This window comes from Salvelinus fontinalis, chromosome 35 (genome assembly GCF_029448725.1).
Source record: "Salvelinus fontinalis isolate EN_2023a chromosome 35, ASM2944872v1, whole genome shotgun sequence".
NCBI lineage: Eukaryota > Metazoa > Chordata > Actinopteri > Salmoniformes > Salmonidae > Salvelinus > Salvelinus fontinalis.
The window spans coordinates 26,344,335-26,367,805 of record NC_074699.1 but is presented as its reverse complement, the minus strand read 5'-3'; the positions used below and the strand labels follow the sequence as shown (position 1 = coordinate 26,367,805).

Below are 23,471 nucleotides of genomic sequence, written 5' to 3'. Positions count from 1 at the left end.
AAAAATGTGATTCACAAAAAAATTACATTTCTTTTTTTTCTTCACATTTTCAAACAGTCCATTTATATTTTCCAACTAGGCTATACAATTGGGTGAGTTTTTTTCTCGCCTGAGTAGCCTCGTTTCACTGCCAAAAATAAAATGACACCATCTAGAGTTCAGCGAAATAACAACACAATGTCAAATACAGGTAGCCTGATCAAATAATTAACATCCAATCACATTAACCCTTACTATCTCGCGGGAATTCCACTAACGGTCCGTATGTAGCCATACGTGCTGCTTATGTTGGTATCTATTCTCAAGATCTTGCACACTAATGAGATGCTATTGAGCCCACACTACTACACTGTCTGAGCCAAGGACTACATGCTTTCTGGTAAGTTTTGAGTACAATACTGGGTGGGGTGAATATATTTTATTTGACATACGTACATGATTTTTTGTTAACTAGTAAATATAGACTACAGCAAAGTGTGTTTAAATCATTTCTAACTTGTTAACAATTTCTGCTAGTTCGTTTTTGATACTATGTGGGTTTTAGCTTGTTTCAGACTGCTAATTCACCTGTTTCTGTACATGTTTCATTTTAAACATTTATCTTACAAAGGAGTTGTTTAATCTAACTGCTTAGCTATTTATCTGTACATGGATGTAACGGCTCTCGTTAGTAGAAGGAAGAGTGGACCAAGGCGCAGTGTGGTAGGCGTACATCGTCTTTTTATTGACTACACCAAAACAAAATAAGGACAAAAAAAACAAAAGCGAACAGTTCTGTCAGGCACAGACACTAAACAGAAAACAAGATCCAACCAAACCCCAAAAGGAAAATGACAACTTATATATGATCCCCAATCAGAGACAACGATAGACAGCTGCCTCTGATTGGGAACCACACTGGGCCAAAAACAAAGAAATAGAAAACATAGACTTTCCCACCCGAGTCACACCCTGACCTAACCAAACATAGAGAATAATAAGGATCTCTAAGGTCAGGACGTGACAATGGAATTGTATTTGGGTTTTTTTACTCTTTTTTTTCTAATCTTTACAGGAAAATGCCACAGGCACTATCTGATGTGTGGAGACATTTCACTGCAGCTAATGTAGAAGGGAAAGCTGTGTACATTTGCAAATACTGTGCCAAATCATATGTGAAGAATGCAACAAAGATGCAGAATCATCTGGCCTAGTGCATAAAGTTCCCTCAGCGCTGACAACAAGCAACCTTCTATTCGAGGTGAATCAGACACCTTATCGATAGCAACAGCTCATGGTCCTCCTAGAATCAGAAGTTTTTTTGACTCAATTGAGGAACGTAGTCAGAGAAATGCTGATGAATGTCTTGCTCGAGCTGTGTATTCAACTGTTTCACCTCTGATGCTCACAGGCAATGTGTATTGGAAGAGATTTCTGAATGTTCTTCACGCAGCATACACCCCTCCAACCAGACATGCCTTATCTACTCATTTGCTGGATGCAGAGTTCAACAGAGTTCAAGTGAAGGTCAAGCAAATCATAGGGAAAGCAGACTGTATTGCAATCATCTCTGATGGGTGGTGTCACGCTTCTCGTGGGCTGAAGGAAGAGGATACCAAGGTGCAGCGTTTAAAGTGTTCATGATTTAATCCAAAAAACAATCGAACAAAAACAACAAACAGGAGAACGAAAGCGAACAGTTCTGTCAGGCAAACAAAACAGCTAAACAGAAAATAACTACCCACAAAAACCATGTGGGAAAAGCTACCTAAGTATGGTTCTCAATCAGAGACAACGATAGACAGCTGCCTCTGATTGAGAACCACAAACACAAAGAAATGCAAAACATAGAAAATGAACATAGAATGCCCACCCAAATCACACCCTGACCAAACCAAAATAGAGACATAAAAAGCTCTCTACGGTCAGGGCGTGACAGGTGGTCGAATGTTCATGGGCAGGAATAATTAACTACATCATCTTCACCACTCAACCAGTATTTTACAAGAGCACAGACACAAGGGACAACAGACACACCGGTCTCTACATTGCAGATGAGCTGAAGGAAGTCATCAATGACCTTTGGACCACAGAAGGTATTTGCACTGGTGACAGACAATGCTGCGAACATGAAGGCTGCTTGGTCTAAAGTGGAGGAGTCCTACCCTCACATCACATCCATTGGCTATGTTGCTCATGCATTGAATCTGCTCCTCAAGGACATCATGGCACTGAAAACAATGGATACACTCTACAAGAGAGCCAATGAAATGGTTACGTATGTGAAGGGTCATCAAGTTATAGCAGCAATCTACCTCCCCAAGCAAAGGGAGAAGAATAAAAGCACCACATTGAAGCTGCCCAGCAACACCCACTGGGGTGGTGTGGGCATCATGTTTGACAGTCTGCTGGAGGGGAAGGAGTCTCTCCAAGAAATGGCCATATCACAGTCTGGCAATATGGACAGCCCCATCAAGAAGATCCCCCTGGATGATGTATTTTGGGAGAGAGTGGTAAACAGCCTGAAACTCCTGAAACGTATAGCAGAAGCCATTGCACGGATTGAGGGAGACAATGCCATCCTGTCTGATGTTCAGGCTCTGCTTGCAGATGTAAGAGAAGAAATCCGTACTGCCCTTCCCACTTCACTGTTGCTCCAAGCAGAGGAAACTGCAGTTCTGAAATACATCAAAAAGCGTTAAGACTTCTGCCTAAAGCCCATACATGCCACAGCGTACATGTTGGACCCCAAGTATGCTGGCAAGAGCATCCTGTCGTGTGCAGAGATCAACAAGGCCTATGGTGTCATCATTACCTCGTCTCTCCACCTTGGCCTGGATGAGGGCAATGTTCTTGGAAGTCTGGCGAAGTACACTTCCCAAGCAAGGGCTTTGGGATGGAGATGCAATATGGCAGCCAACATATCTCATCAGCCACCTGGTGGAAGCGACTTTGTGGATCTGAGGCTCTTTCCCCTGTTGCCTCCTTCAGCCTCCAAATCCCACCAACATCAGACACCTCAGAGCACAACTGGTCCTTGTTTGGGAACACACACACCAAAGCACGCAACAGGCTGAACAATACAAGGTTTGAAAAATTGGTGGCTATCCGGGCAAATTTGAGGCTTTTTGAGCCTGACAACGAGCCATCCTAAACAAGGTTGGAAAGTGACTGTGAAGATGAGGCCACAGAGTCTGATTTTTATTTCTATTGGATGTATTTAATCATTTGCAATTATGTATACTTATGATAAGGTAAAAGGTTTATGTTTCTGTCTCCATATGATAAGGTTAATATATCCAATGCAAAAATATCTACATGTAAATGGTATTAATATTAATTTGCATATATTTCCGTTAATTCCCATATATTCCTGTTAATTCCCACGGAAAGTTTCCACCTCTGAATATTACCCAAAATGTGCAACCCTAATCCCGACGCCACTTGGGTACACTGCAGCATCCACTGAGAGGCTCTTGCTGCCAAGGAAATGCCTGACAGCTTGAAAGACGTTTTGGACACGACAATGAAAATGGTTAACACTACAGTGAAAATGGTCATTTCTGCTCTATGCAATAATATGGGCAGCGACCATGTAGCGTGTTTACTTGATAGCTACCTACACAAATAGCTAGCTAGAACAAAGTGTTAATAAGATAAAAAAATATGGTGTGCTGGTTATCAAGGGGCAAAGTATTGACAAGTTGTTTTTAATTGAGAGATGAGCTTAAAGTTTTCTTTACTGACCATCATTTCCACTTGTCTGACTGCTTGCATGATGATGAGTTTCTCACACGACTGGCCTATCTGGGTGATGTTTTTTCTCGCCTAAATGAACTGAATCTAGGATTACAGGGACTCTCTGCAGCTATATTCAATGTGCGGGACAAAATTGAGGCTATGATTAAGAAGTTGGAGCTCCTCTGTTTGCATTAACAAGGACAACACACAGGTCTTTCCATCATTGTATGATTTTTTTGTGTGAAAAATAAACTCAAGCTTACAGACAATGTCAAATGTCATATTGCGAAGCACCTGAGTGAGTTGGGTGCGCAATTACGCAGGTACTTTCCCGAAACGGATGACACAAACCAATTGATTCGCTATCCCTTTCATGCCCTGCCTCCAGTCCACTTACCGATATCTGAACAAGAGAGCCTCATCGAAATTGCAACAAGCAGTTCTGTGAAAATGTAATTTAATCAGAAGCCACTACCAGATTTCTGGATTGGGCTGCGCTCAGAGTATCCTGCCTTGGCAAATATCGCTGTTAAGACACTGATGCCCTTTGCAACCACGTACCTATGTGAGAGAGGCCTCTCGGCCCTCACTAGTATAAAAACTAAATACAGGCACAGACTGTGTGTGGAAAATGATTTAAGACTGAGACTCTCTCCAATACAACCCAACATTGCAGAGTTATGTGCATCCTTTCAAACAGACCCTTCTCATTAACCTGTGGTGAGTTATTCACAATTTTCGATGAACAAATAAGGTTTTTATATGTAAAATGGTTAAATAAAGAACAAAATAATTTATTATTATTATATTATTATTTGTGCCCTGGTCCAATAAGAGCTCTTTGTCACTTCCCACGAGCTGGGATATGACAAAACTCACTCTCATTATGTTTAATAAATGTATTGTATAGTGTGTGTGTGGTAGGCTTACAATGATGCCAAAAAACTACATTTGAGAGTGCACTGACCCTGGTGCTAGAGGGGGTATGCAGCTGGAGGTTGAATGTTTGAAGGGGTACGGGATTATAAAAAGTTTGGGAACCACTGGTCTAGACAATATTTCCCAGAGAGCTATGTACACTCCCCTATGTATTTATCTGGACAATGAAGCTAAAACATTTCATTTGGCTCTACACTCCAGCATTTTGGATTTGAGATCAAATGTTTTATAAGGTATGAGGTGATAGTACAGAATGTCACATTTTATTTGGTGGTATTTTATATACATATCTGTTTACCCGTTTAGAAATGACAGCACTTTATGTCTCTAGTCCTCTATTTGAAGGTGTCAGAAGTAATTGGACAAATTGCCCTTTTAGTGTATTAAATGTAGTCAAAGGTTTAGTATTTGGTCTCATTTTCCTAGCATGCAATGACTACATCAAGCTTGTGTCTACAAACTTGTTGGATACATTTGCATTTTGTTTTGGTTGTGTTTCGGATTATTTTCTGCCCAATAGAAATTAATGATCAATAATGTAATAGGTCATTTTGGAGTCACTTTTATTGTAAATAAGAATATAATATGTTCTTGAACACTTCTACATTAATCTAGATGCTACCATGATTATGGATAATCATGAATGCATCGTGAATAATGATGAGTGAGAAAGTTACAGATGCACGAAAATCATGCCCCCAAAACATGATATTTGGTATGATATTTATCATTATGCACGCTAAGCACACATCAAATTCCACAAAATCGACATTTTGCAATGGCAATCTCATCTCAGGTTTGAATCCCATTAAAAACCTGTGATTTGAATTGGAGGGCAGTCAGTAGGCGCAGACAAAAGATATCAGGGATCTTGACGGATACTGTATGGAATAATGGTCTAAGATCCTTCCCAATGTCTCCAACATTTTAGAAAAAGGCTCAGTGCCGTTGTTCTAGTAAGGTCAGATATTGAAAACAGGGGTGTCAATAATTTTGACCCCTACCTTTTTGAGAGAAAAAAAGATGACTTGTTAAACAAAATCCCTTTCTCTGAGCAATTGTATTAGTATAAATAGTATAAATATATATATCTATATAATATTTTTTTTGTCAATAATTTCAGACCTTACTGTATGTATTAAAATACCCTAAAATAAAATATATAATTTTCTACTGTCGCCTCAAATATAATATTTGATCTCAACTCCGAAATTCTGGAGTACAGAGCTCAATTAAAAGTTTTACCTTCACTGTCCAAATACATACGTATGATGGGAGTGTATGTTCCATTGCTGTTAATTCTCATTCCATTTCTTCCATGCATTGTATCATAATAAGGAAATGCATTAAGACATTTGAAATGGTGAGAGAATTGGTGCATGGTTTTAATAACAAACCTTCAACTAGAATTCAATTCTCATCTGTCATTATATACTGAGGCCAAATTGACTGAAAGGGTGCGAAGGATTGTAGAGGGGAGAACATGGGGGTCAATGGGTAGCGGTGAACAGGATCAGAGTCCAGTAATCCCCATGCAGCCCCTCCTAAAATGAAACTCTCTCTCAGCCCCTGGCTCGCTCTCATCATCCTCACCTCCTCAGACTGACCTCTCACATGGGCTAGGTTTTAGACAAGCTTGAGCTTTTCTGAAAATTGAAAGTCTGGTTAACAGAGGGTCATTAAAGATGGGGGGACCTATTGTACATCAAATGTGTCCCTTCAATAAAAAAATCTGACAGATGAAAAGAGAGGTTTGAGCAACCAGTCAATAAACAGATCTTCGAATACATTTTTCAATGCTTGGCAAAGATTCAAATAGACAAATGTTTTAAACGTCTTCAGTGTGAAGGTCATGGTAGCCATGGAAGCGTCTCTAACATGGTTACTCACGGCTCAGCCTGGTTGTTGCCGATGTGGAAGAGATGAGGGAGACACAGATTAAGTAAATCTCATGCTGTGCAATAATCCTGCTCTCCAATCTCAATGCATCTCAAAAGGCTCATCCCTTCAAGGTGCTAAACCGGGACATCACAGTTGTCTGAAATCTGGGCCTTCTCAATGTCAACTCATAATGTCACCATGCATTTATCACAAGGGTGTCTGTTGTCCACACAAAGACGTCAACGATTAAATCTGATTGCACCCTGACCCATCATTGCATTGTCAATAAAGGAGTCAAAATAGGCCCTTATTTCATTGGGCTTTATATTTTGATAGACTTAAATGTTGAACCAAAATCAACTTGCAGTAATCTATCCAGTCCAGACAAAGGTCCATGCAATTGAAAGACAAAATGAAACCTGATGCAAACCAATACGAACGTAAATGAACTTGAATGAGGGGATAATGATGAATATGCTGTCTTGCATTATACCGGATACTGATCATTAGACTGTATGAAGATGGTCCAGGCTCCATGGCTACTTTAGAGAACATGAATACACACAAGGCTTCATAGTTATATTGGCTGGAGTGTAGAGGGACTGAGCTCCATAACTACATTAGACATCATAGTGATGGATTTGACTCTGAATTGTGAGTACGTACGTATATTTGAATGGGCCAGGTCTCATATTGAGTTTCCCACAGACAGGATGTGATGTTGTGAATGTGAATGTGGCTGCTGTTTCCTAAGGATAATTGACAGAAAAATGTGTGCTCTGTACATTACAAAATATATGTAAAATATGTCAGGCTGCTAATAGTAAACCTATTGGCTGGCAAAATGTGAAATTGTAAATTGTTTCATTATATTTATTTGCTAATAAAAAAAAGTGCAAGTGAGTTTGTCTTGTGTGAGAACCTAATCAGCTAAACAGTATACTATAGTAGGCTTCACACATATTTCCTATAACTAGAATAATTTCTGGGATATGACTGGTTTCCTGGCCTCATTACTGCACTTTTCCCACCACAAACTGAAAAGAGGTCAAACCATATCCATCCCCTCAGACTATCTATACTAATAAGGCTACACATGAAACCATATCCGCATTTCTAGATAGACACCCAGCCTGATCCTCAGATCTCTGTATCCCCTCACTCACAGAGGTATTCCTAAATAGACACCTAGCCTGATCCTCAGATCTCTGTATCCCCTCACTCACAGAGGTATTCCTAAATAGACACCCAGCCTGATCCTCAGATCTCTGTATCCCCTCACTCACAGAGGTATTCCTAAATAGACACCTAGCCTGATCCTCAGATCTCTGTATCCCCTCACTCACAGAGGTCCTAGACCTCTCATTTAACACACACACACACACACACACACACACACACACACACACACACACACACACACACACACACACACACACACACACACACACACACACACACACAAATACTGTATACAGGCTACATTGCACAGAACACCTCACACAACCAGTATTTAACTATTTTCCACAAATCCGGCTAAAACTGGCTCTTTTCCAATTCAGTCGGAGGTAGAAGTGAATTGGGGTGCTGAGTAGCCTCTTTGCACATGGTCTAATTAGATGGGTATTTGAGACGCACAAAGCAGCGCGTGGTCAGTCTTGTTTACCGGCAGACATGGTTAGCCTACGTCAATCTCTCAGTCTAGTGACCGAGGAGTGGAGGTGGAGACAAAGACCAATAAAGCAGGAGTGGTTCCGTGAGAATGTCTGAATAAAAGATTAGTCATGTGTTGCATTTATTTTCCTAAAGGAAACCATCATTATTTGCACTTTTAATGCAATTACTAACGGTGTGAGCTTGTAAACACAAGAATTGCTCATAACATCCACATCATTATTATAATAAGACCACTGTTCATTAACACATTTATGATGTTGTACCAAGCTCCCTTAGGAACATAACGCCCCCGCTCCCTCAGGTTCGTCATACAGTAGCCTAACATGTGCGACTGGGTCCTGGAGTTTTTCAGGAAGTACAGTGCATTCGGAAAGTAATCAGACCCCTTGAATTTTCCCACATTTTGTTACATTACAGCCTCATTCTAAAATTGATTCAGTTGTTTTTTCCCTCATCAATCTACACACAATACCCCATAATGACAAACCAAACAGGTTTTTAGATTAATTTTTAAAATTAAATATAAAAACGGAAATATCACATTTACATACGTTTTCAGACCCTTTACTCAGTACTTTGTTGAAGCATCTTTGACAGCGATTACAGCCTCGAATCTTCTTGGGTATGATGCTACAAGCTTGGCACACCTGTATTTGGGGATTTTCTCCCATTCCTCTCTGCAGATCCTCTCAAGCTCTGTCAGGTTGGATGGGGAGTGTTGCTGCACAGCTATCTTCAGGTCTCTCCAGAGATGTTTGATCGGGTTCAAATCCGAGCTCTGGCTGGGCCACTCAAGGACATTCAGAGACTTGTCCGGAAGTGATTCCTGCGTTGTCTTGGCTGTGTGATTAGGGTCGTTGTCCTGTTGGAAGGTGAACCTTTGCCCCAGTCCGAGGACCTGAGTGCTCTGGAGCAGGTTTTCATCAAGGATCTCTCTGTACTTTGCTTCGTTCATCTTTGCCTTGATCTTGACTAGTCTCCCAGTCCCTGCCGCTGAAAAACATCCCCACAATATGATGCTGCCAACACCATGCTTCACCGTAGGGATGGTGCTACAGTAGGTTTCCTCCAGACGTGACGCTTGGCATTCAGGCCAAATAGTTCAATCTTGGTTTCATCAAACCAGAGAATATTGTTTCTCATGGTCTTGGCAAACTCCAAGCGGGCTGTCATGTGTCTTTTATTAAGGAGTGTTTTCTGTCTGGTCAATCTACCATAAAGGCATGATTGGTTGAGTGCTGCAGCGATGGTTATCTTTCTGGAAGGTTCTCCCATTTCCACAGAGGAACTCTAAAGCTCTGTCATAGTGACCATCGGGTTCTTGGTCACCTCCCTGTCCAAGGCTTTTCTCCCCCGTTTGCTCAGTTTGGCTGGGCGGGCCGCTCTAGGAAGAGTCTTGGTGGTTCCAAACTTCTTCATTTAATAATGACGTAGGCCACTGTGTTCTTGGGGACCTTCAATGCTGCAGACATTTTTTTGGTACCCTTCCCCATATTTGTGCCTTGACACAATCCTGTCTCGGAGTTCTACGTACAATTCCTTCAACCTCATGGCTTGGTTTTTTCTCTGACATGCACTATCAACTGTGGGACCTTATATAGACAAGTATGTGCCTTTCCAAATCATGTCCAATCAATAGAATTTACCACAGGTGGATTCCAATCAAGTTGTAGAAACATCTCAAGAATGATCAATGGAAACAGGATGCACCTGAGCTCAATTTCGAGTCTCATAGCAAAGGGTCTGAATAGTTATGTAAATACAGTATTTTTTAAATGTTTTTTTTAATAAATGTGCAACAATTTCTCAAAAATTGTTTTCGCTTTGTTATTATGGGGTATTGTGTGTAGATTGCTAAGGATTTGTTTTTGTTTCATCCTTTTTAGAATAAGACTGTAAAGTAACAAAACGTGGAAAAGGTCAAGTGGTCTGAATACTTTCCAAAGGGACTGTATAGGCCTAGACTGCGATGGGAAGTGAGGCAGGAGTATCTGTCACCACTATTTAATATACTCTTAGTTACATTCATGTTTGGTCTTTTCTGTGGCCTTTACTCAGCAGGTGTCTTTCAAAACGTTATCTAACCACACTCAAAAGAGAACAAGAGGAAGACTACAATGACTAATTGTATACCAAACAAATGTGAAAATGTCAGGGTCTACAACAGGTCACGTTTTGTGTGTGCGTTATAGATAGATCTCTTATTTTGGAAGCTCCAAAACCGTCCAGAAGTAGGGGAACTGTCCATTACCCTGTCGCGCTGAAATTATTATAGGGATGAGTAGTTGGGATTGTGTTGTTAAGCATTTAATTTATGTACAGTATGTGATATGACATCGATATAAAAAACCCTAGACCTGAGATGTTTTGTTGTTGGTGTAGGCTGTATGATAGGCTTACATTGCCCAACAGTACCTCATTATTAAAGTCTACTGATTCCCTTCATGAAAGTGAATATTTTGTAATCATCAGTGTGTGACATTAATGTTAGATTAGTTGTATAACTATTACCATGTTACATTTAGGCATATAGTGGTGATATTTTCCGCGTCGTCCTGACTCGTGTTCTCCTCCCCCTCCCCTCCCCTCCCCCCACCACATCCCCACCCCCTCCTTCCACTCAGTGTTCATAAATACTGAGGCGCATTGTGGTTTGAGTGAGAGACTCGTAGGTATATCATAGCAGTTACAGCAGTAGTGGACTGCTTTACTTATTCTCACTCAAACATTTAAATCAAAGGACTTTGACATGTATTCAAACAAGATTGACGGGCCGCGCAGAGGAAGGTCTTTCGACTCTATGAGTTCTTCATTGCATACTTGTTACGAGGAAAAGCAACTGAATAATGAGGTGAGTTATATTTATATTGTAAGTAAATAATAACTGGCTAAACTAAACTTTTTTTTTTTCATGGAACAATACAAATGAACAGTTACTTTACGTTGAATTGTGACTTGTATTTAGGTGTCATTAATAAGCTTTTGGCAAATGATTGAATAATCAAACATACTTTTGACTTCAATTATCTCAATTATCACACATAAAGGATTTACTTTTGTTGCGCCAATCTGTAATCTTACCCTAAACTTCATTAGTTAATTTATTTTCTGTTCCCATCGGAGTTTTCCCCTCCCCTCTGGTTAGGTTTAGCTAGCTCTCTTAGGTGTGCCATAAGCCACCTAAATCTGGAGACAAATGAGATGCGTAGCCTACGTAATACAATAAGGAGGTCATTGTAATATAAATTAGAATAAAGTGAAATAAAGGAGCTGGCAGTCATAACTTTTCAGAATGCTTACGCCTCAGATCTTCGCAGACATCAGACTAGGTCAAATAAAGTTATTTGTCTGCGTTCACAACGAGCCACTGCATCTTGATTTAGGCATATCATTGACATATACACTAAAACCACGCACGTAATTGATAGACCTTTGCAAGTTTGTGTAGAACATGTTGATTTTAATTGTATTTCCTGTCAGTAAATGTACATTTAATTTAGATTAATTAGCCTATTCCAAAAATGCTTCAAATATTCTGATGATCGACATAGACTGGCCCCAAAAGACATTTGGCATCAACTGAAATCAAACCGACAAAATTAACAATTTGAACACCTAAAGATGATAAAAGAATACGTCCAGGATATGTTACCTTGATGAATTTATTGCTGCGCTGAAAGTAGCCATCTATAATCCCGAGTTGGATTTGGATTGGAGAGCGCTATCATTCGTCACCAAATGCGATTACTGCAGCAGATCTCTTTACAATGAGACAGACACAACTCAGCATTGCCAAAATAAATTTTGCCTACCAGAAAGACATTCGACAGTTTAATGCTTCCAACCTATAGGCTAATTAAGTGTGTGGCAAATATTTAGACCTAACAATATTAGTCTAATTGATGATCTTATTAGTTTGTCCCTATACTTTATTTGCGTCACAGTTTTAAAGTTGCGTCTGCGCGCAGCCAAGTGTTGTCGCTGTCCAGTGCTGAAATCTCGAAGTAGCCTGATTAGGCGGAGTATTCAGTTTGCGTTCAGCTGCAGTGAATACTATGATTGTTTACTCTTAATTTACACTTTGGGGGCTTTGGTTGTGTAAATACATTGTTTGATTTAGTTGCCCTTTCTTTGTGAGACTAGCAAACTCTTGTTCAAATACGGCTATTACGCACAGGATATTGAACAAATCCGTATGACTATCAGTCCATCTAAAACGCAGCTTGTCCTTTCAAACAAATTGTCATCGGAGGTGATGTGCTTTTCCAAAACAATTAACTTCCTGTTCAGCCTTGATAAATGATGTATCATAGCCCAAAACACTGCCAAATCCTTACTTTCCACTAAAAGGCCTAGCCAGCTCCGAGGTTTGATTTTCATAAATATTTTCCCTCTCTTTTCCCAACAGATGAAAAAATGTACATTCAGCAAGATCGACGAGAACAAGGACAACAAGAGTTCATCTTGGGAGAATGGTCGGTCTTTAGAAAAGGGTCGCACAGCCATCGCCTTCTCCCTCAAAAATGAAGTTGGCGGGCTAGTTAAGGCACTAAAACTTTTTCAAGTAAGGTTGAATATTTTAAAGTAGGCTATCACATACCAAACGGGTGATGGTAGATACCAGTGTTGGGAAGTAGGGAACTACATGTAGTTCCACTAGTAATTTAACTGCATTTTGCAGTAGTTTGGTGGTAGTTGACCGCAATTCAAATCCTGGTAGTGTTTTCAGTACTTTTTGGTGCATGTAGCGGTGTAGCTAAGTACTGGAACTACAGACTACTTTTTTTGTTGCAAAAAATTTAATATGGGTGAAGTAGGAAATCATTTCCTTAATTTTTCAGCATTGGACTTGCCTAATTCTCACTTAGTTTTTGTGTTTAATAGGCCAAATTACACATTCTGATAACATCTGACTCCAAAGTGATCTGTTCATGCAACTTGTAGTCTATGACATTTCAAATGTTGATATGATCATTTATCAAGAAGTAGTTTGGATGTAGTAACTTTAGTTAATTAAACTATATTTTCCTTAAGGGTAGTTTTAGTGTAGCTTAACTTCCTCCAGTGTGAAGTAATTTGTAGCTTTGTAAACAATTTTTTCAGAGTAACTTCCCCAACACTGGTAGAGACATTATCATGCACATCAACATAAATGACATAACTTTAAATGTCTTGTTATTATAATCATCACCAGGAGAACCACGTCAACCTTGTTCACATCGAGTCCCGAAAATCGAGGCGGCGCGGCTCAGAGTTTGAGATCTTTGTTGACTGTGACAGCAGCCACGAGCAACTCAAGGAGCTCACTGAGCTGCTACATAAGCATGCTGCCAACGTAGTTGATATGGACCATGACCAACCTGACAATTCCAGCCTGCCTGAAGAAGGTAGGCCTAGCTGCTGCTTTTGAAATTATTTCAGAGTCCCTAAAGTCTAGCCGGGTAGGCCTATTACCTATTACCAGACTAATTACCGCTTCGCGTAGCTAAAGAGAGACTTTCGGATTGTTGTACGAGGTTACTAAAGGGTCAGTGCTATCCGGAATCCTTGGGACGTCCCTACCCCAAACCCTAACCTTAACCCCTACCCTTACCCGAACCATAACCATATCCCTTACCTCAACCATTTTAGATATAAACTTCAGTGGGATAAGGATGTCCCAAGGATCCTGGATAGCCCTGGACATTACTAAAATCTAGTGTAGAGACCATCCCAGATCATCCCATGTTTTTTTGTTTCAGACACTGAAGATATTCCCTGGTTCCCAAAGACAATCTCGGACCTGGACATGTGTGCTAACCGTGTCTTGATGTATGGCTTAGACCTGGATGCTGATCACCCAGTAGGCATAGCGTCTAATATGCTCTGGTTAATTATGTTCCATTCTAGTTTCAAGCCTGTCTGACCATAGATATCCTATAATTATTTTTAAAATATATTTTTTTATGAGTGTGGCAGTCACGCTCCTTTTGTAATTTTTGAGCTTTTATTGAAGAGAAAGAACACTGTTGGAAAGACAGGGAAGACAGAGAAGACAGGGAACATAGGGAAGATAGGGGGAGTCAAAGGGCAGTGGGCCTGATTTGAATCCATGCTGACTCTGGTATACATGTGTGCCAGGGTCAGCGGCTTAGACCACCGTAGGCCACGAGATATCCTATAATTCATAATATAGGATCTCTATGTCTAAGACACTCACTGACCTACTGAAACAGGAGGCAAACTTGTGATAATGGTACAACTATCAAAGCCAGTTAGAACTACACTGATTGTATTAGAGTGGCAGATGGAGGATTAGACTAATACTTATATTGTGATAAGCGGAACACTTACGGAATAGCCACTCAGTAAGTCAGGGCACGAGTTGCTGTCACATGTGCATGAGTTGCTGTCACACATCAATTACTTTTCAAAATCTTTTCTGTCTGCAGGGCTTCAAGGACAACGTCTATCGCAAAAGAAGGAAACACTTTGCTGATCTTGCCATGAGCTACAAACAGTAGGTCATATTATCATGCTATGTGAGATCTGATTTGGAAAGCTATGACACTATGTGTATTTAATACTTCAATGTCCTAATGCACACAGGTATAGTTAGACATTTCCACTATATTTAAGAAAAAGGTAACCTTTATTTAACTAGGCAAATCAGTTAAGAACAAATTCTTATTTACAATGATGGCCTACAGCATCATTGTAGCGCTACTCTCTTTCATTATCTTTCTTTCTCTCTCTTTCTCCCTCTCTTTTAGTGGGGAACCAATTCCGCATATCGAGTTCACAGAGGAGGAGGTGAAGACCTGGGGTGTGGTCTATCGGGAGCTCAATAAGCTGTATCCAACCCATGCTTGCCGGGAGTACCTGAAGAACCTGCCACTGCTGTCCAAGCACTGTGACTGCAGGGAGGACAACATCCCCCAGCTGGAAGATGTGTCACACTTCCTCAGAGGTGAGACAGGCAGAGTCTGCCACTATACATGACACCACACAGTCTCATTCAGTCTGATGCTCAGGTTTGTCAGCATAATGAAGGCTATTGTAAAATGAAGAGTGTGGATTAAGGGGTATCAAATTAGATGTTGCTGAATGTGTCGTGGCCTTTTACATGAGTAAAAATATATGTGTGTGTTTCATCAGAACGCACAGGCTTTATCATTCGGCCCGTGGCAGGTTACCTCTCCCCACGAGACTTTCTGGCAGGTTTGGCTTTCCGGGTTTTCCACTGCACTCAGTATGTTCGCCACAGCTCTGATCCTCTCTACACACCTGAGCCGTAAGTACCCCTTGACACATGCTACATTAATAAGGAGAAGTTGGTCTTGGCAAATGTTAATTTACTTTCATTGTTGAACACATCCATCTGATGTTCAGTATATTAGTGTGATGTTCATAGTCACATAAACATAGCAGTATATAACCATACCAAAAATCATCATAAAGGAACATAGAGTAACTCAAAAGGACATTTTCCAAAGCTATATAATAATACATTCAAATCAAATCCTATTTTATGGTCACATACACATGGGCAGATGTTATTGTGAGTGTAGTGAAATGCTTGTGCTGCTAGTTCTGACAGTCCAGCAATATCTAACAAGTAATATCTAACAATTACACATCAAATACCTAATGGAATGGAATACGGAATGGAATGGAACAAGAATATATAAATATAAATATATGGATGAGCAATGACAGAGCGGCATAGGCTAAGATGGAATAGATAGTATAGAATACAGCATATACATGTGAGATGAGTAATGCAAGATATGTAAAAATTATTAAAGTTATATTATTAAAGTGACTAGTGTTCCATTTATTAGAGCGGCCACTGATTTCAAGTCTGTATGTAGGCAGCAGCCTCTCTGTGCTAGTGATGGCTGTTTAACAGTGTGATGGCCTTGAGATAGAAGCAGTTTTTTTAGTCTCTCGGTCCCAGAATTGATGCACCTGTACTGATCTCACCTTCTGGATGGTACAGGGTTGAACAGGCAGTGGCTCGGGTGGTTGTTGTCCTTGATGATCTTTTTGGCCTTCCCATGACATTGGGTGCTGTAGGTGTCCTGGAGGGCAGGCAGGTAGTTTGCCCCCGGTGATGTTTGTTCAGACCGCACTACCCTCTGGAGAGCCCTGCAGTTGTGGGCGGTGCAGTTGCCGTGCCAGGTGGTGATACAGCCCGACAGGATGCTCTCAATTGTGCATCTGTAAAAGTTTGTGAGGTTTTTAGGTGACAAGACAAATTTCTTCAGCCTCCTGAGGTTGATGAGGCACTGTTTTGCTTTCTTCACCACACTGTCTGCGTGAGTAGACCATTTCAGTTTGTCAGTGATGTGTATGCCGAGGAACTTAAAACTTTCCACCTTCTCCACTACTGTCCCGTCGATGTGGATAGGGGGGTGCTCCCTCTGCTGTTTCCTGAAGTCCACGATTCATTGATTGTTTCAAAAATGAAATGGAAGAACACTTGGTTACACTGTCACAAAGTTGCACATGTCTGCCCACAAGTTTAACAATCCACATACTGTATGTATGTGTGTGTTTATGTGTGAATTACAGAGACACATGTCATGAGCTTTTGGGTCATGTCCCTCTGCTGGCGGAGCCTAGTTTTGCCCAGTTCTCCCAGGAGATAGGTCTGGCTTCTCTGGGGGCCTCAGATGAGTCTGTCCAGACGCTGGCCACCGTAAGTGCTGTTTCCATGATACCAATATCCAAACACTGTGTTTGAATTTTTTTTTTTTTTTGTCTAACTGATATATTTAAACGTTGTTGGCTTTTTGTGTTTTTGTTTTACAGTGTTACTTTTTCACAGTAGAGTTTGGCCTGTGTAAACAGGAGGGAAAGATGAGAGCCTACGGCGCAGGACTTCTCTCCTCTATCAGTGAGCTGAAGGTAAAAGCATTTAATATTCATATTCAAACACCATTTAAAGCGTAAAAACACCATCTGAGGCAAAGGAAGAATCCTAAGATACTTTTCCCCCCTCATACAGCATGCACTCTCTGATAATGCAAAGATCCTGCCCTTTGACCCCAAAGTCACCTGCAAGCAGGAGTGCATTATCACTACATTCCAAGATGTCTACTTTGTGTCAGAGAGTTTTGAAGAGGCCAAAGTCAAGATGAGGTAGGTTGTTCATGACGTTGTTTCTTGGCTGTTCTGTGGGAAAATAAACTGTTAATGGGCTAATAAACTATTCTTTCACCTTTCCAAACCTGGGCTGTGTTATGTTTTGTCATCATCTGTTCTTATGCACACAGAGAGTTTGCCAAGACCATCAAGCGTCCGTTTACAGTGAGGTACAACCCCTACACCCACAGTGTGGACGTGCTGAAGGACACATCCAGTATCAACAGCATGGTGGAGGATCTGAGACATGAACTGGACATCGTGGGCGACGCCCTACAGCGCCTTAACAAACACTACGCTGTCTGACCTTCCTGCCTGGCCCTCATACTTGACAAGGGTTGCAAAATTCTGGTAACTTTCCCAACATTTACAGGTAGTCCAGAAATCCCGGTTGGGGGATTCACAGAATCAGGAGGAAATAAGCAAGATATCTGATATCCTCCAAACAGGATTTTTGGAAAACATGGGAATTTTTGGAAATGTTACAACCATATATACCTGACACAGCCCTATACTGCTGTCTGTAGTTGTCTACCACCTGATCCTTACCAAGCAGCTCACTGCTTTAATCCTACTCACTGATATCCCCAAACAGCCTTTTACCTACAAAATAAATGATAACTCTTAAAATTCAAACTTTATATTCTCTTCATTAAATTATTAACCAGTAGTTTACTTTGAAATTCAATACATTTTTGAGTTTGTCATTTGAATAATGATATTGACTAAGGATGATTAGAATGTGACCGAAACTGACCTTTCCTTGGCTCTTGCTTATAATTACTAATATTCTCTTGTTTTTTATATACTGTATTTCTTATCTATTGAAAGTTCTATGTTAATGCAACAGGAGTCTTATAGATATTGTATTGTACTCTATTGGCATACACCGTTTCAATAAATGTGTGAATGTGCTAGTGTGGATGTAAAGTTACATGCTTGTGTGTATAGTGATTGACAGTCTGTGTACATGTATTATCACATTGCACAAAGCATAGAAATATGGTAGTATTATAAAATTGTGTGTGTGTGTGTGTGTGTACCTACCTTATCGGCCTTCTGCTGCTGCTGCTGTTGACCTCCAGTGGTCTATTTTGCATAATATATTCAAGGAAGGAATTTATGTGCATGTATTAGTGTTTGGATGATGATAATGTACTTCTGATAACTCTTAAAATTGAAAAATCTATAATTTGTGTAAATAGATCCCTGGTAAACCAATCCTTGCATTGGGAAGTGTGTGTCTGTATTCTGGGTGTCTAGTTATAGTGAAATATTTACATTAGTTGCTTTGTTCTGTTTTTCTTCTCATTAAATGTACTCCATGTTCACACACTGTGTTATACTATGTGCTAAAATTATAATGACTGCTAATAATTACTAACCATCATAATTCAAATTTCCTTAGCGAACACTTAAAAAGCTAGCCACATCCAGCTAGCCACATCCAGTTAGCCACATTCAGGAGGATATATGTAAAAGAAACATGTAAAGGAGGATGTTTCATCAGCTGAACAAAAATATCCCAGAAATGTTCCACACACACAAAGCTTATTTCTCTCAGATTTTGTACACAAATTTGTTTACATCCCTTTTAGTGAGCATTTTTCATTTGCCAAGTTAATCCATCTACCTGACTGGTGTGGCATATCAAGAAGTTGATTAAACAGCATGGTCATTAACGGGTGCACCTTGTGCTGGGGACAATAAAAGGCCACTCTAAAATGTCCCATTTTGTCACACAACACAATGCCACAGATGTCTCAAGTTTTGAGGGAGTGTGCAATTGGCATTCTGACTGCAGGAATGTCTTTACCTAAGCTGCCACTAACGTCGCTTTAGAGAATTTGGCAATATGTCCAACCGGCCTCACAACCGCAGACCACGTAACCACGTGTAACCACGCCATGTTGGCAACGGGGTTATGGAATGGGCAGGCATAAGCTACGGACAATGAACACAATTGCATTTTATCGATTGCAATTTGAATGCACAGAGATACCGTGATGAGATCCTGAGGCCCATTGTCGTGCCATTCATCCGCCGCCATCACCTCATGTTTCAGCATGATAATGCACAGCCCCATGTCGCAAGGATCTGTACACAATTCCTGGAAGCTGAAAAGGTCCCAGTTCTTCCATGACCTGCGTACTCACCAGACATGTCACCCATTGAGCATGACTGGGATGCTCTGGATTGACATATACAACAGCGTGTTCCAGGTCCCGCCAATATCCAGCAACTTCGCACAGCAATTGAAGAGGATTGGGACAACATTCCACAGGCCACAATCAACAGCCTGATCAACTCAATGCAAAGGACATGTGTCGCGCTGCATGAGGAAAATGGTGGTCACACCAGATACTGACTGGTTTTCTGATCCACGCCCCTACATTATTTGTAAGGTATCTGTGACCAACATATCTATATTCCCAGTCATGTGAAATCCATAGATTAGGGCCTAATTTACCGATTTCCTTAAATATGAACTGTTAGTCAGTAAAATTGTTGAAATTGTTGTACCTTTAAAGTAAGCTAAAAGAATGTCTCAAGCAACACAGAGTTAGATTGAGATTGTTTTACAGAAGACGCTCTATTCTTCACCGGCTGCAATATAAATCGATGGCCAGAGGGGGGAGGGATTGCATAACTTTTTGGAAAAATAGTAACTCTCACAGATGGCAGGAGCGGTCAACCTTGGTTAAGGCCTAGTAGCATTTGTGCAATAAATCGTATTTCAAAGTTATGATGAGCCTACAATTGGCATCACACAGAACAGGCACTATATGCGTTAATTGCCTATGGAGTATTTGTTCTCAAGACACACCCCACACATTGGGGTATTGATCAGAGTGCGAATGCAGGATGGACAGGAAGCCGTAAGGTGGTTTGATGCAGGATCAGGTGAGGTAGACTGGAGAATTGGACCTGGAGCCTTGGCCTGTGCTGTCATCTATCTCACTGCTGTGATAATGGTTTTCCCCCATACTCCTAGGATATTCTATTGCAAACACTGAGGACATGTTAGTTTGGTCATGTTGCATAGGCAGTGCCGATGAGAGAGAATGAGAATATAATTAAAGAGAAGTATCGCCCGCCCTCAACTCAGATGATTGCATATAGGTTGATTTAAAAGGGAGAATGTGTGTGTATTTATATGAGCTGATACTGCACATGTCAGTGTCCACGGCCCTGCCTATGCCTCTGTGTGTCTGAATTTGTGCATGCAGGTGTGCGTGTGTGCGTGTGTGTGTATATTCCGCTACACTTTGTATTTATGATATGTGTCTGACCTGACCAGGCCTTGGAGATGGATGAGATGAATAAAGGTTATACGTGCCACCTGCAAGTCAATAACTGTGATTAATATGACAGGGGCACTTAGGAGCTGCATGTGTCCTCATACGTATGTTACATGGAAAACACAGGGCACATAAAAGCCTTAAAAGGAATCACATTAATTTCTCTCTTGTCCTTGGCTGATGTATGAGATGGTGATGGCATCACGTTGTGAGTGAGGGAGGTAGAGGTGTGTCACGTGTGTTCCTACTGCGTACTGTATAGACATAGATTAGGAATCACTGGCCACTTTATAGATTGGATCACGAGCCACATTAAAAATGTTTCGTATCTAGCGTTACTCATCTCATATGTATAAACTGCACTCCACACTATTCTACGGTATCTTAGTCACTTTTAAATTGTGTTTACATATTGAATCACCTAGTCCATATGTATATACTGTATTGTATTCTATACTACACCACTGACAACAGCCATCTCCAGCACATCAGAGGCTGCTGCCTATAGACATAGATTAGGAATCACTGGCCACTTTAAGGAAATGAAACACTAGCCACTTTAATAATGTATCTGTATCTTGCATTACTCATCTCATATGTGTAAACTGTACTCTATATTATTCTACGATGTCTCGTAGAATCACGTCACTTTAATTATTTGTAAATATTGCATCACCCATCTCATATGTATATACTGTACTCTATACTATGCCACTGTATCTTAGTTCAATGCCGCTCTGACATATATGTATACATATTATTAATCCATTCCTTACATATATTTACGTGTATTTTGGGTATACTGTTGAAGTCGGAAGTTTACATACACTTAAGTTGGAGTCATTAAAACTTGTTTTTCAACCACTCCACAAAATTCTTGTAAACAATCTATAGTTTTGGCAAGTCGGTTAGGACATCTACTTTGTGCATGACACAAGTAATTTTGCCAACAATTGTTTACAGACAGATTATTTCACTTATAATTCACTGTATCACAACTCCAGTGGTTCAGAAGTTAACATACACTAAATTGACGGTGCCTTTAAACAGCTTGGATAATTCCAGAAAATTATGTCATGGCTTTAGAAGCTTCTGATAGGCTAATTGACATCATCTGAGTCAATTGGAGGTGTACCTGTGGATGTATTTCAAGGCCTACCTTCAAACTCAGTGCTTCTTTGCTTGACATCATGGGAAAATCAAAAGAAATCAGCCAAGACCTCAGCAAATAAATTGTAGACCTCCACAAGTGTGATTCATCCTTGGGAGCAATTTCCAAACGCCTGAAGGTACAACGTTCATCTGAACAAACAATAGTATGCAAGTATAAACACCATGGGACCACGCCGCTCAGGAATGAGACGCGTTTTGTCTCCTAGAGATGAACGTACTTTGGTGCGAAAAGTGCAAATCAATCCCAGAACAACAGCAAAGGACCCTGTAAAGATGCTGGAGGACACAGCTACAAAAGTATCTATATCCACAGTAAAACGAGTCCTATATCGACATAACCTGAAAGGCCGCTCAGCAAGGAAGAAGCCACTGCTCCAAAACCGCCATAAAAAAGCCAGATTACGGTTTGCAACTGCACATGGGGAAAAAGATCGTACTTTTTGGAGAAATGTCCTCTGATGAGAACAGCTTGGCAGAAGAAGATAATACCCAAAGTGTGGCGTAGGGCAGGTGGGGTCCTGATCCCTAAGGAGAAGGATGCAGTGAACATCAGCCAATTCCACCCAATCTCCTTACTGAATGTCGAGGGTAAAATCTTCTTTAGGGTCATTGCCCAGAGGATGTCCGAGTACCTGCAAAGGAATGCGTACGTCGATACATCTGTACAGAAGGCAGGCATATCAAGGTTCTCTGGCTGCTTGGAACACTCCAGCATGATCTGGCACCAGATCCAAATGGCCAAGGTGGAGAAAAGGGACCTCCACGTAGTCTTCCTCGACCTCGCCAATGCATTTGGCTCTGTGCCCCATGAACTCCTGTGGTCTGCCTTCAGATTTTTCCACATACCGGACACCATCACAACGCTGGTGAAGTCGTACTTCAAGGATCTGCAGTTCTGCTTCACCACCTCAGAGTTTACCACCTCATGGCAGTGCCTGAATGTAGGTATAATGGCGGGATGTAGCATTTCTGCGTTGGCATTCATAATGGCAATGGAGGTTATCATCAGATCCTCAAAATGGGTTGCTGGTGGACAGCGAGTCGACTCTGGTTTCCGCCTCCCTCCACTCAGAGCCTACATGGACGACATTACAACATTGACCACCACTGTCCCATGCACCAGGAGACTGCTCAGAAAACTCGAGGAGAACATCAGCTGGGCCCGTATGAAGATTAAACCATCCAAGTCACGCAGCATCTCGATTGTGAAGGGAGTACTCTCTGACCTGAAATTCTTCATCGGAGATGACCAAATCCCAACAGTGTCTGAGCAGCCGGTAAAAAGCCTTGGAAGGAGGTATGATGCAAGCCTGAAGGACAAAGACCGGGTGCAACAGCTGCGCAAAGACATCAGTAGTAGCCTACAGTCCATCGACAACACCCAGCTACCTGGAAAGTTAAAGGCCTGGTGTCTGCAGTTTGGTCTCCTACCCCGGGTGTTGTGGCCCCTAGCAGTGTATGAGGTTCCAATCTCAACAGTGGAGAAGATGGAAAGAGGAGTCACAGGCTACTTATAGAAGTGGCTCGGAGTTCCACGATGCCTTACCACCATAGGCCTCTATGGAGATGGTGTCCTCAAGCTGACCCTCACCAGTCTAACAGAGGAATTCAAGTGTGCAAAAACCAGGCTCCAGATGACACTGAATGAAT

At 41.0% G+C, this 23,471-nt stretch overlaps 1 protein-coding gene across 1 annotated transcript; it reads left to right on the top strand.

Moving 5' to 3' along the window:
* Window positions 1-10,874: 10,874 nt before the first annotated feature.
* Window positions 10,875-18,677, top strand: LOC129834642 (tryptophan 5-hydroxylase 1-like). Its single transcript, XM_055899823.1, has 11 exons — window positions 10,875-11,068; window positions 12,626-12,781; window positions 13,412-13,604; window positions 13,959-14,059; window positions 14,649-14,716; window positions 14,970-15,166; window positions 15,355-15,490; window positions 16,774-16,900; window positions 17,014-17,109; window positions 17,210-17,343; window positions 17,478-18,677. Exons 1-11 carry the CDS (start codon window positions 10,967-10,969, stop codon window positions 17,650-17,652), a joined length of 1,485 nt encoding a protein of 494 aa, XP_055755798.1. The 5' UTR covers window positions 10,875-10,966; the 3' UTR covers window positions 17,653-18,677.
* Window positions 18,678-23,471: the final 4,794 nt, after the last annotated feature.

Bases quoted from the DNA above. Each gene is read 5' to 3' on its own strand.
- LOC129834642 (XM_055899823.1), top strand. From the start codon at position 10,967: ATGTATTCAAACAAGATTGACGGGCCGCGCAGAGGAAGGTCTTTCGAC. The intron at 11,069-12,625 runs GTGAGTTATATT...TTTTCCCAACAG, and splicing joins AAAAGCAACTGAATAATGAG to ATGAAAAAATGTACATTCAG. The intron at 15,491-16,773 runs GTAAGTACCCCT...TGTGAATTACAG, and splicing joins CCTCTCTACACACCTGAGCC to AGACACATGTCATGAGCTTT.